The sequence below is a fragment of the Gallus gallus genome, chromosome 7, assembly GCF_016699485.2.
Source record: "Gallus gallus isolate bGalGal1 chromosome 7, bGalGal1.mat.broiler.GRCg7b, whole genome shotgun sequence".
Classification (NCBI taxonomy): Eukaryota; Metazoa; Chordata; class Aves; order Galliformes; family Phasianidae; genus Gallus; species Gallus gallus.
This window is the reverse complement of record NC_052538.1, coordinates 4197727-4211814: the sequence shown is the minus strand read 5'-3', so window position 1 is coordinate 4211814 and position 14088 is coordinate 4197727. Positions and strand designations below refer to the sequence as shown.

Here is a 14088-nt window from a genome sequence, read left to right as displayed (position 1 = left end):
TGCAGTTATGAGCTCACCATGATCTGAGCGCTTTCCAAGATGCACCAGGAAAATGAACGTGTGGATGAGAGCAAAAGGCTCCATCAGGAATCTTCCCTTTCTCCCTACTTTGTTTTTTTTTTTTTCTTTCGTGGCTCTTTTGGAAGCTTCTCAGACAGAAGTTGTTACACCTCTGCTCTCTCATGCGGTTGTGATTACTGACTGGAGAATCATTTAGTCTTCCTGGCCTGCCTTTATCCAGTGGCAGAATGCACACACTGTCTTTCAGGGACTGAGAAATGCTGGGATGGCAGCTGAATCAACTCTTGACTCCGCTAACGCCTTTTGATGAAAAGGTATTATTTTGTTAAGTTCTATTAATATAATTGCATTAATAAAACATTTTTTTTAAAAAGCATTAACAAAGGAGAAGGAGGAGCCGCTGTTCCAAAGCAGAGCTTTTCATAATGAGCTGAGAATTAGTATACAATAATGCCGTGCTTATAGAGTCCCTCATTCATTTTGGATTCTGATTACAACCTGATGATCCCTGCGAGAGCTGCGGTCCCTACTGTGCAAAGTGCTGCTCAAGAAGACATCAAGTCAGCGAGATACAGGAGCCCCGGCTGGAGGATTACGGGTGATTTGCAGACAAAGATACATTGGAAGGAAACACGAGAAAGAAAAATAAAGGAGAACTCCAGGAGCGGAGTCCTGTCTCTTTTCAAGTCAGCAGAGATTTTGTCCTAGAACAAAGCTAAAATTTGCCCCTTCCCTTTTTTCCCTACACAGTGCGATGGCCTGCCCTTGGGCAATGGGCCACACCTGTGCTTGATGCAAGGCAAAACTATTCAGGCATCACATACGGGGTTTCGGGCAACCCTACTTGGGTTTACTAAACTATCATGGGCTGGGAGGGGAGCAGTGAAGGGGGGAGATAACAAGAAGGTGCAGCCTGGGAAGGGCCATCAGCAGAGAGGCAGCAGCAGAGATTAAGCACTGCCAAAGCCAATGGTTGCAAGAAACTGCAGTTTTGTGTTTGTCAGAAAGAAGAAGAAGCACTCAATAAATGTCCCTGATCTTCAGAGCTGCTTCCAAGCCGAAGTTCACAACTGCAGGTTGAAGGGAGCCATTGTTCTTCAGACACAAACATTACCAAGCTGGCAAAGCTGGGATGCCCAAAGCTCTCCCTTCCCCCACAAAGGATAACTCACCTGAAGGCAAATGGAGAAATTCTACTACCCGTGGCTACAAGACTTCTGCTGGTGACTTTGAGGATGGCATCATGCTAGAGGAAGCTGTGTCACCAGCAGCACCTAACCTGCCGGGACAAGAAGCAAGTTCCCATCTGCACGGCCCAAAATTATAAGAGAATGTTTCAAGATGTCAGCTTGGCAATCTCTTGTGAACTCATCACCCGCTTCCCAGCAGTGGCACTCTGCCACGTATTCACAGAGGTCTACGGATGGTTAGGCTGGATATGAGGGTGTGGGAGACAAGGACGTGATTACAGACTTTGCAAATGGACAAACTAAGAATTTCCCAAAGGCTCTGGCTACAAATGTACCTTCACCCAGGCCATAAATTGCATTTATTAATCCGGGTAGGCACGCGCTTTTCTGGCAGTAAGTTATGCAGCTGAGTGAAAACTAATCAGCACTTAGGAAAGCTGTTGTCTCACTGACATTTGCACGATTTCTCCATCAGCTGCCAGCGAACATTCATCACACTGGCGGGACGCTGTCTCCTTTACTTTACATAAGCTACTGTCTGGGAAGATTCATTTAACACCCAGCCATGTGCACTCCCAATAGCCAAGACTGCTCTATGGTTTGCTATTTGCTTGTTTTTTTCTCCCTAGAAGAAAGGGGAGGGCTGGCAACCTCACTGCAAGCAAGTGCAGAGCTCTCGGGACTTGGACCTTAACCTGCAGGATGGAAATCAAAACTCAAGCAGGCTGCAAAGTGACCCCATGAGTGACCACCAGACTCCTCTGGGGAAAACAGACACAGCACCTGAGACTTACAGCATCCTTCACACTGACCCCTAGACTGCCATCACCCCATGATTGCTCCGGGAAGGACTGCAGGAGACCTAAGAGAGCAGATTTGAGGCCAACAAGGAGAGAAGTGAAAAATGAGGTTGGGAAAGAGATCACCATAAAAGCAACCAGCCCTCTCCTTTGCCTGCAGCCTCAGCTGGAGGCATGGATGAGTCCCAGGCAAACAGAGGGGACAAGCAGGCTCCATCCAGGCAGCTGGAGCCCAAAGCCCTCAGAGATCTCCTAGGACCGATCACAGGGTTATGAAGATCCTACATGGGGTTACTAAACCATCTGCAAGGGACATGAGGTTTTACAAAGCATGCAGAGTGACTTCTAATGGGCTTAGATTTACAACTGAACTTCAGTTTAGCATTTCATCGGTACGTGTTAATGATTTAGGGGCACAAGCATAAACATTTGGACAGCTGTCTCAGCTGGATGGCTTGTTGTCGTGTTTATATTTTGTGCTTATGATCACTGTGAGTCAGAAAGATTAGAGGTACAAAATCAGCCCACTAGAAAAAAAAAGCAAACTAATTCTTTAAGAAACGGGTCTTTAGAAGTACTCTTTTACCCTGAGATAGTCACAGCTCCTGTCAGTGGTAAGAAAATAAAAAGATTAAATTACATTCAGATTTTTCATCCTAAGCCTAAACAGAAACCCAAAAACAAGATGGGAAAATTCTCCCAAATGGAAACATCTCACCAATTCTGATGTCCCAGTGAAAACCAATTTCCTCAAGAAAATAATAATCCTAATTTGTGCAGAGATCAAGCAGCTAAAATTTCTACATGATGAGTCAGCCCTGGTAACAGTAATAGAGCAAGTATGAATGTTTGTATGCAGACACACATGCTGAAAGACACTTGCAATAGGTTTTCAAATGAAAGCTCTAATGGGCTGCCCAGGGAGTGGTGAAGTCACCGCCCTGGAGATGCTCAAGAAACGTTTAGATGTTGTACTAAGGGACATGGGTTAGGGGGAAATATTGGTGGTATGTGTATAGTTGGACTGAGTGATCTTGGAGGTCTTTTCCAACCTTGGTGATTCTATAACACCAGTGACTCCACTTCCATTGGAAGCAGTCTAGTTTTGAATTGGAATGACTGGAGAAAGCCTCTCTTCTTTGGCAAAGACAGAGGTCAGTGTGTGAGGAATGGACTCCAGAACGTTTGCAGATCCTATAAATCCACCAGGATGAGAGAATAGCAGAGTTCAGAGCCTGTAAAAGCTACGGACTGCTCAGGATTTCTTCTACAGAGATAGGCTGATAAAATCTTAGTTCTGTTGAAGCAAACAGTGAAATAACCCAATACTTCAATGAAGTCAGTGTTTCCCTTCAGAGCAGCAATTTTCTGAATCTTGGAAGCTCTTTGTTCTTTTTTTTCATATATTTTTTTTCCCCCAAAACACCCTTGGAAGTGCACACTGACTTTCCACTGCCTGAATCTCTAAGAGGAGCAAGAGTTACTTAAACACATAGATTCCCCCCAAAATCAGCTTCTGCCCTGTTGCACAAAGCATCGGGCTCTCTGTAAAACACAGGTCAAGATGAAGAGCTTGACCACGAATGGAGCTAAAGCTGAAGGATCCCACAGTAGTCCCAGACCAGATGGGCCACCACCTACTCTGCCCTTTTCTGAGGATACTGGAGCTTTGCTCCCACTCAATACCCTGCAGTTGTTGAACACAACATCCATAAATTCCACTTCTCTACCTTTTAATCCTTTACCAGGTGGAGTTACTTCTTGTAGGTAAAGTGATTAATGCTTCTGAACTTTCTTCATGTGTAAGGGGTACTTCAGTGAGAAGGTCCATCTCAATATTCTCCCACTGCTTTCCTAAAATCTCTCCAAAACAACTCCTTGCAACTTTCCCAATCATACGCCAGAATGACAGCGCGGTGGGATGTAAGACCACTGGGGAACAATGTTTGTGGGATGAAACTGGGACAGCCTTTGTAGGACAAGAAGAAATTGTGATTTAAGCAGCTCACAAGATCAGCATCTGCATGCTCCTCTGCAAAGCAGAGAACAAGGTGAGCAGAATGGCCTTTGAGGATACGATCCTCACGTATTTGTTTTGCCTTGTTTAGGGCTCTAGATTGTCTTGGCCACACTGAACGATTCCAGCTGCAGATGGATAGCAAAAGATGAAGGTAAACTACACATGATAGAAGACTAAATATTACCTTCACAAAAGAATAGCTGGGAAAAAGGGAATTACAATCTATGCTACAAGAACTTGCACAGTACTAAGGTCTATATGGAAGCATTTTCATTGTCAGAGATGAAAACACACTGGCAATGTATAATGAGATTGGGCATACAGCCACAAAGAGTTATAGGCTGCTGTTAATTAAGGAGGTATGAATTTTAATGCCATGTGACCAGGGAGAACAAACTTGTGTATACCTGTTGCCTTTACAGACCTCATCCTTCATTGTGACATGCTGTTTTCCTTAGCAGAATTGAAAACGTGTAATCAAACTTCTGAGAGGTGCAGGTTGTGTAAAGGGCAATGGCTTTTGAAATCTGGTCTCATTTTCACAACACATTCCCAAAGGGTTTCTTCACAACTTTTCTAACAGGAACTCTACTGTTGTAACTGAGCCTCCTGCTTCTCAGAACTTGAGATGGTCAACACACTATAAATATTTTGCCATTCTGAACAGCCTTACCACATTTGCAATGAAAACATTCCACACAGCCTGCAACCTACTTGCATTCTCATACGGTTATGAGCAACAACTCTCAGTACTGCCATCATATTTTGTTATCCAAACTGGAAAAGGGGTTATTAAAGAGCACCCAGCATTGGTTTACCACTACTTTTACAGACTCCCCTGGTAGCCCAGTTCATGCTGTGAGCAGCCAGGGAAGTTGTCCAGCATCACAGCTTCAGAGGATCAGCATTTTGCTTGGGGACTTCTGGCTGATCTGAGTGCATGTGAGGGGGAAGGTGGCACCTTTTGCATTAGCCTGACCTCCATCGCAGCTGAAAAGATCTTTGCTATCAGCAGTAAGCAAATACTGAGTGCCTCTGAGAGTCCCCAGCAATCCTTCTATCACACTAATATGAAAGCCTGGAAAAAAAAGTATTTCATACCTTAAATTCCTCCAATATTTTGTAATTTTTTCCGTGATATTCACAAAAGTTTTTCACTTCCTTGCATTCCGGACAGCATCCATTGTGCTCCACTTTTGTACACTTTGGGTGGATTTTAGGGCATTCGGGTTGATCACAAACAGGTCCATCCTCAGTACAAACGCAGGGACAGTTGGAATGCCCCGGGAAAAACCGTTCTCCCAGTTTGTACACAAAGCCACTGTCATCCACGCAACCCTTCCCTCGGTAGTCATCAAAGATCAGATTGTCATTGCTGGAGGTCTGGTCCCCTTCATCGGCAGGGTAGTCTTCGTGGTTGATGGCAGCCGGTGTGACCAAGCCAGGGATTACAAACAGCAGTATCCAGGCTTCATGGATGTGAAGAGCCATCCCCCTCCTCAGCTTCTCCATGGGATCTCAGGGCCGGATAGAAACAGCTGCTTCCATAAGGAGACCAGTGTCGTGGTCTGAAAGCAAACATTTTTAAGTGAGAACTCAAAGTATTAAGGAACATCGACTAATAAGGGCTATACCTTCAACCAGCATGAAAGAATAAATCAGTGCTTTCAAACTGTGCAGATAGCTATCACTGTTTCATTTGGAATAAGCCTCTCCTGAGTTATGTGTAATGAGAATAAAGCATATGAAATACATAAATTAGACACACTTCTGTAAGCGTATCCCCACAAAACATCTCTATACAAATGGTGGCTCAGAGAATCACCTCATTTATATTTCCCTCATGTGCAGAGTTTTCTGTTGCACCAGAACTTAGAGCAGCTGCCTGGAGTTGCATGGGGATGGACAGCCCGGAGGGATTTGAACCCCAGCTTAAGCATGGCCTTGACCTCCAGATGTGGCCACCGTCCCTCCGTGCTCTGTGTGGCACTCAGCCCTCTTCATCAAACAAAGGGGGGCAGAAGAACAAGGGAAGCACACTCTGCAGGCAGATCTGCGTCCAGCATAGAAGATGGAGCTGGATTGTACCCGTTGCATGAGATGGAACGGCAGTTTCACATGCAGCATTTAGGAAGACGAAGAAGGGCTGCCTGGGCTGTCAGCAGCAGGTCTGTATGATCCTGACCAAACACACGATGCGATTCTCCTCCAGTATTCAGCATTCCGGTGCTTCCCTTGGAGAAATGCTGAGAGCAGGATGCTAAATGCCTGTATGGTGTGCAGAGCTGCTGAATCGTGGCTGGAACCTCACTAAAACTTCGGGAGCGCTGCAGCACAGCCCGACCTTGCTGTGCTCAGCTCCGCAGAGGGAGCAGCTTTGCCTGGCCCCAGGGCTGAGCTTGGAGTGAGGCTCCATGCATCCCTGGGTGTGCGATTGGTTGCCTGCTGTGCCACATCACTGCCCGGCCCCGCGAGCAGCAGCTGTGCGGTGGGTTCTGACCCCTCTAGGGAGGACTGGGCAAAGTGCCGCAGCAAACTTTTCAGTGAGATAAGATGTTAGCTCTGTATTGAGGAGGGGAAGCACTCACCAAGCATGGCTTGTCTGTGGACAGGCAGACGCACAGTGCACAACGCGCATTGTCTACACGCACAGCCAAACATGCCCCCCTCCACCCCAAGGGGGTATTCCTTCAGCACTGGAATTTTGGACAGGCTGAAGATGTTGAGCAATTCGTTCTCCTTAGCTGAAGAAAAGCAGCAGTGGCAGCACGCTTTACTCCTGGAGAAGCAGTTGAGGGATCCTGTTGACAAAGCAGTTTTTCCAAAGCCACAACAGAGGGAGACACCGGATATTACACAAGCTTTATCAAATTCAAAAGATATCTTCTTAATTGAAGTGCTAGCTGCATTCCCAGCACAAGGACCAGGCACCTTCTTACACCGGCCAGCAGCACCTATTGTAACGTACTGTTTGGGATTTGGGAGGCTCATACTGCTTTACCCAGCTCCAAAGTGGATGCCTGCCTAAATGCTACAGGTAGGTTGCAATACTGCAGATTGGTGGGTAATTAGGAAACAAACAAACAAACAAACACAACATAGCAGGAGCAAATGAAGTAATTCACGTCCGGGGAAACATGAAACAATGGAGAGAAGGTGCCGAAGTTTGAGGAGGGAGCTCTCCAAATTAAAAACCAAAAGTTCTCTGAAGCTCATAAATAAGAGCACGGTGTTTCCTACAGCCTGTGGCTATCCGAGCTGTCCCACGGCAACTGCCAGGCGGTGATCCTGGAGATCAGACAGACTGCAGACAGCTCGCACCGACAGACTGCAACAAGTAAACAAGCACCACTCTGCTTGCAATTAGTTTACAGCCCAACTTTCTCATCATTTCCAATCAGAGAGGGGCCAGGACCATCGCTAGGTGCCTGAGTAAAACGCTTCCCTCCACCTTCCCTCACCCCAAGTGAATAATTCACACTTACCTAATCAGGCTCGATCTGAAAGCTGTGAGGGGTCACAGGCCAACATGGACTAAAAGGTTAGACAAAAATTAGTGAAAGCAGTTCCTCCTAATCACATTTTCAGCGTTGACTCACGGACAATCCCTTCTCCTCCACCTCCCATCGCAAAACGCAGGAAAGCGGCAGCCCAGCAACCACGGCATGAGAATTAAGCTTTCACCCGGCGCCGAGGATTCAGAGCGAGCAGCAGCGCGGCACTCCAGAGGCAGGGATACCGCGGAGATACCCCGATGCCAGCAGCGCAGTCATCGCGGAGAACTTGGGCTGGATTTCCTCAGGTCTCAAGTGGAGGGTAGGGAGACGGGGGAGGGAGGGGAGAAGAAAAAAAACACAACAACAGAGAGATCCCCTCCCTATGCCCAGCGGATCTCTTGCAGTGCAGGATTTGCCACAGCCGGGGAAGGAGGGGGGAGAAGCGGGGCGCGGGGGCTGGCGAGGCGGCGGGCAGGCAAAGGGAGGGCAGAGGAGCCCGGCGCCTGGCGGGCCCCGCTCCCCTGCGGGGACTCCCCAGCCCTGGGGAAGGGCATGGCCACCCCGCCCTCTATTAGTGATAATAATTAATCTTAAAAAAAAAAAAAAAAAGAAATTTCTTTGAGGGTGGGTGAGAAATAAAAAAATAAAAATAAAAAGAGGGAATGGGGGAAAAAAAAAAAAAAAGAGGAATCCAGCTGCGGGGCCGCGGTGCGGGGAGCGGCACGCAGCCCTGCGGTGATCCCACTGCCGTCAATGCTGCGCTCCCCAACTCGGCCTCCTTCTTGCCCCGGCGGCAGCCCGAGCGGTTGCTGCATCGAAAATCCCACCTTGCTGCATTATTAAAACTTCCCGTCTTCCTGCAGGCTGGAACTGGGGAGCCGTGCGCTGGTGGCTCCGCTGCGATACGCTCACAATCGATCTCCTTGCAATTCGGCTGCTCTGTCATTAGGCGTCATTGTAAAGCTATTTCTGCCGGAGCGACCGAATGAGGGATGCTGGATGCTGGGGAAAACAACGTAAAGAAAGCCAAACCGGGGCTTTTATTGGGTTAAAACGCAGAGTAACACTCCTCTCGAGCAACTATGCTCCCTGCAAACATTAACTACGGAAACACTTCGCTAAGCCCTCTCTGCTATGCTGTCCTTTCCATGGAAAACATTGAGGCTGAGGCTCCGTAGGTCCAGAGGCAGACTGTGCCATCGGCAGCCCCCGAGAGCAGCCTCTCTGCCGGGCAATGGAAGGCCACGCTCTGCATTTCTGTCTCGCCGTGGCCCTGCAGGCTATGGAGCTGGCCCAGCCCCGGCTGCACAACCTTCACAGTCCCATCGCTGCTCGCCACGGCCACGGCACAACCTGGAGTGGAAACACAGAGCAAAGTTAGCGGGTTTGGCAAGGGCAGAGGTGCTGAAGTTTGGAGCTGAGCAGTGTAAAGATGAACCACATCTTGTGTGCCCCCGTTTGCGGAGATAAACGATGGGAGAGTTGAGTAGATCAATGATAATGAGATTGGATTCAGAGTGATTAAGTATATCTGGAGACCTGGGTACGCTACTCATTAAGGGCACAGCTATTCCACTTGGGTGCAATTATTTAGGGCCAGATTCTGACATGCAGGCTGAGCAGCAGAGAAGCAGATGCTCCGCTGATAGCTGGAGGTATCAGAATCATACTGTTACGTTGCTCTTCTTGGACAGCACTGCCCTAAAGGAAAGGGCAGTTCTCAGCCAAATTGCAGAGAGGTTGGGCATCCAACTGAACTGAATGCCCTGCTCCCTCAGAGCCTTATGGAAAAGCCTTATGACAAAACTAGAGCTAACTAAGTCAAAAAGGTTCTAAAGAGTCTCCAGTTTCCATGTCCTTCCTGACAAACCAGACAGACCCAGGTTTGATCACTCCCAATGATGCAAAGTCAGTTGTCCTCCGACTTAAATACCAGCAGGGGTACCAGGTGGTAAGTGATGTGTTTAGCACATTTATTTACCCTGCTGCCAGATACAGGCTCCTTCCTTTTGGAAACTAACTGTAATAGTCATGAGTGCCACATGCAGAAAAAAAAAACAACAATAAAAATAAAACAAAAACCAAAAAATCAAAGAAAAAAAAGAAAGGACCGACACATTCATTTTGGAGCCGATGTGGTCCTCCCAGCAAAGAGATCCAGTCATGACCTTGGCCAAATGCATTGTTCTGTTGGGAGCAAGCTCAATATACCCTTCAAATTATTACAGCTCTTTTCATGTATCAGTATTTTCCTTCTGAAAGCAAAGATACCAACAGCAGAGAAATAACCAATATTGACACTGACAAAGTCAATCGGACACTAAGGCCATCATTTTGGGGAAGATCGTGAAAAATGGGAGCGATTTGGGACATTTTAGTCACGTAAGGAATTCACCAAAAAGCCAATGGGAACTTATCAGAATTTAGTCGGGAAGAATCTGTCCTCTCAGCATGAATCCCATGCAAGCCACGGCGTTGGCTGTGACCATACAACATGTTCATCCAGGAAACACATCGTCCTTCCGCTCAGCCTAATTCACAACAGTGATTGTCACATTGGCTCACTGGACAACCTGGGAAGCAAACCAACGCCACTTCTCCATCTCTCAAAGGAAACACATAGTCTAAAGCTGCTCACAAATGCATTGAGAATATTTAATCACGCATTATGCTTAGTGTAGTCATGGATGCCTGTGCAGGAAAGGCAACTGGAAGGTAGAGCTAACCATGATAAATATGCCCTATTTGCAAACCTTTACAACTACCCAGTTTCCTCATCTAGAACAAAGCCTGACACAGCAAAGATCTGTAGGATGGATTAGAGTGTCCAAAGCAGCAGATGTGAATATTTATTACAAACTCTCTTCCAGGAAGTCTTTGCTGACAGAAGCACTGCATATGGATTTCACTTGCAGCCAGGCTCTCCAGGCAGTCGCTGGGATGACTTCTCCAGGAGCCAAATAAATGCCATTTTGCCTGGAGCCCTGACATCGCAACAGCTGGGCAGGGGGTTAATGTCACTTTCAGCCTCCTCAAAGCCATAACGAAGTGCTTGTTAAAAACAGAAAAGGACAGGAGGGAGACAAAAATAAAAGGAAGGCTTGGACGACTGCAGCTTGCCAGTGGCTTATGAGGTGCAACAGCAAATGTCACATCTCGCCATGCCAGGGCAAGGGCTTGGGTGCAGAGGGCAGCCCTGGTGAGGAGTAGTGTCTCATCTCCCACGCATTTGGTGCCTACCACCCTGTGATGCATTGCTGCTGCTGGCTAAGAGCACAGCAACTCTTTGCTCTGTAGCTGAAGGATGCACTGCAAATACAGGCAGAGAGGGGAGAAGAATGCACCAAATGAGATCGTGTTCTGATACCCATTGTGTCACCACTGATCTACGCACCCATAACATTTTGCTCATTATAATGTAAATTTACTCCCCCCTTTCCTTCCAAAAGGAGATGTTTCTTTTTGAGAAGAAATTGTGTTTTATTGCTCTTTCAAGACGTTCTCCAATGAGGAAGCCAAACAAAACCTATTACATAATTGTCATGCAAAGCCCTGTTTTGATGAAGGATGCTTCCTCACGCACTAACAAAGGCACTTTGATAGAACACTCAGAGCAAGACAGAAGCCCAGAGATAACTGTTCCTTCTTACACCTTTGGGTAAATTGTCAGGTAGGGCAGGTCTGTGCAAATCCACTGCACTCAGCAGGTAATGCAGAATTACATCAAAATGAACAGTTTCTGATTAGAAGATGCAGAGCATATCCAGATCTCAAACTCAAGGTTGCAAAGACATCCAACTCATGCAAAGCTGCTGCAGATCTGCTGGTACACCCACAGACCAGCAACACGGGGAGCTAAACCCAAGCTCCAGCCCTGAGCTCACTGTTCCTCCTACACCTGGCAGCACGAATGATGACAGAACACATCACCATGCCAAAGAGACCCTACGGTAGCAGCCCTTGTACTAATTACATCTAATCTGTTGTTGCCCATTGCTAGAACAGAAGTACTAATTTTTCTGATGTACCCCTATTACGTCCTTTGAATAACATAAGCTCTGACCATCTGGTCATTTGCTTCAAAAAGCATGCAGTGAGTTAGAAAAGGTAGAGAGAAAAGCAGCAAAAGCACTGGAAGGTATAAACAACTTCTGTGCAAACAGTCACTAAAAGGGATGGTGACTTACTCCAGCAAAAATATTTGTGTGCTAAAATGTGTTTGGCTGTTCATCTCATCTCTCTATGCACACTTGCACTGTAGTCAAGCCCAGGATGCTGCTGTTTCCCTCCTAGGGACCCACAGAGGAATCCACTGCCGTGCCACCTACAGGGTTTAATAGCCCAGACTGCCACCCATGTGGTGTGGACAAACCCCTGTCTGTTTTGGTCCCTTCCAACCCAAACTGTTCTATGATTCTATGAATCCCACCCCACCTGGCAGCTGCAGTGCAGCCCACGAAGCCGCCAGCAGATAGGATGTGGTATTTCTAGACATATCTTTTGGGATGCAACCGAATTTCCCAAGTGACCAGCGCCTCTCGGCTCCTTTTGTTTCCAGCATTACAGCAAGCTCCTGCTGCACGTCTCCAGCCCCAGCATCCCCTAGAGAACAGGCTCCGTTCCCAGCACCACACGTTGCCTGGCCAGGCTGCCACCTCCAGCCTGGCAGTGCCCTTTGCTTTGGGCATTGATGAATTCCTAAGGCAGCTCTGCTCTTTGGGCTGGAAAAATATTTGTGCCTCATAAAAGCAATCAAAGTCACCCATGCCCTTTTATTCCTGGTACTAAAGACATATCTCAGCATTGTTCTGAGAACAGAACTGGACTTTAAAATCAATTAGTACCTATGCTGCTACATAAATACGATCAAAGCTAAAGCCACACGTGTAGATACAATACAAAACTCATCTTCTAATTTGAACTGGGAGCTAAACTTAAAATAGTGCTGGTACATTGAAGCAATGGAATTGGTGTCTGCGTTTCTTCAGAACGCAAAACCAGACAAGATTAATTTGCTGGGTTGATAGAACCAAATTACCTGGGGTAGAGGGAACAAGACCTGCACTTGTCAAAAGACAGCCTGACAATTTATATTCCATAAGGTCCTAATAGAAATCACAGCCACAATTACTGTCTTCTTTGTAAAATGAATTTTGAATGAAACCTTGCCAAGACAACATTCAGTAGTGCTTTGCTGGAGACAGCAACACCTCTGGGTTGGGAAGGCAGAAAAAGGTCAGGTTGCAGGCACTGGGCTCCGCAGTCAATAAATGCTGTTGGCCAAAGCCTTAAGATTTCACCTTAACACCACTGCAGCTGGGTTACCCAAGAGCAGGATGCTCTTGCTCCGATACAGAGCATAACAAGGAAAGGGAAAGGTAGAGAAGTCACCTGCCTGTAGCAGCAGCAGTGACACCCAGAGTAAAGGATCCTGGATTTGGGCAATTGCTTCCAATACAATCATGGCCACTATTTTAGGCTTTATCATAGATAATTCAGACGTAGTGACTTTGCCAATTTAAAAATATTTAGGCTGCCTAACCGTAAGCAAAGCATTCATCTTCAAAGATGCAAGCCCAGTTATTTCTTGATTCATTAAAATTATGATCTTGCATAGATTTAAGACATTCTGTTTAACATAACTGCATAGAGAAGCCTGGGACCATTACTGACGGCAGAGACGAAATAACGTATCAAAGAATGAAAGAAAGAAAAGCTTTGATCAATAGGGAAATGATTTTTATACACATCAGAACCCATTTAAAGAATTCTCTAGGATCAATTTAGATAGACAGAAATGCTTCTCAGCATTTATTACCTGTGGAGAGAATATTGATCCCATCCATTGATTTCTCCTATGCGCATAGAGCAGCATCTGGTTTTGGTTCTGGTTTTTGTTTTGAAAAGAAAGATGCCCCAAAATGGAAAGTATCAAGAAACGACTTATATTTTAAGGACTTCCATTAATGGTTCAACCAGCGTCATTACTCAGAACTTCTCAACTCCAGCCCAGAAGAGGCACATGATTGTTAGTCGATACAGAGAAGGGTTTTGCTGAAACCATGCTCACCAAGGGCTGCTAATTCCTTAATTTTCTTCAAGGAATCTTTGCTCGGGATAATATTAGATATCAGGCACTCAGCCCTCCTGGATTACACACTCCCTCTGCTCGAGTACCTTTAGTCATCAGTGGAGCAGCAGCCACATGCACTGATACAACAGTCAGCCAGCCCAGGGGGTCTCTGAGGGTCAGAGCACCTTCCTGCTGCCTGTAAAAGGTAGCAGGTAACAACACCCCAGTCCCTGCCTCAAACAGTCTGCAGTCTAAGCTTGATTTAAAAAACAAAACAACAACCACAACAAATGCAGAAAATAGATCAGGGAGGACAAGGCTACAGGCAATTATGAGCTTAATTAGCCATGATACTGCTGCCTTGCCATAGCAAAATGTTTTATGGGCATCCTGGCAGCAGAAGATGACTGTGTGTGTAGTCAGGTCTATGCACCACACCATGCAGAGATACTCAGATTGATGACACACTGCTCCCCATGCTCAGTGA

The 14088-nt window shown here is 46.5% G+C and overlaps 2 protein-coding genes across 7 annotated transcripts in view; both read right to left on the bottom strand.

Annotated features, from left to right (window-relative positions):
• Positions 1-8469, bottom strand: part of VWC2L (von Willebrand factor C domain containing 2 like) — a 39391-nt gene extending 30922 nt beyond the window's left edge. Inside the window, exons 1-3 of one of the 5 annotated variants that reach the window (XM_025152406.3) lie at positions 8356-8469; positions 7517-7565; positions 5133-5599 (exon numbers count right to left, since the gene is read on the bottom strand). In XM_025152406.3, coding sequence (XP_025008174.1) covers positions 5133-5543 — 411 coding nt within the window. In that variant the 5' untranslated portion in view covers positions 5544-5599; positions 7517-7565; positions 8356-8469. Of the gene's footprint in view, positions 1-5132 lie in introns of all 5 variants that reach the window. The other 4 variants (XM_426552.7, XM_004942464.5, XM_004942465.5 and 1 more) reach the window with 4 other exon arrangements.
• Positions 8470-8545: 76 nt separating this feature from the next.
• SPAG16 (sperm associated antigen 16) overlaps positions 8546-14088 on the bottom strand; it is a 348220-nt gene continuing 342677 nt past the window's right edge. For both annotated transcript variants that reach the window (XM_421865.8, XM_040703739.2), the window contains exon 16: positions 8546-8881. In XM_421865.8, the coding sequence (XP_421865.5) occupies positions 8661-8881 (221 nt within the window). In that variant the 3' untranslated portion in view covers positions 8546-8660. The remainder of the gene's footprint in view (positions 8882-14088) is intronic.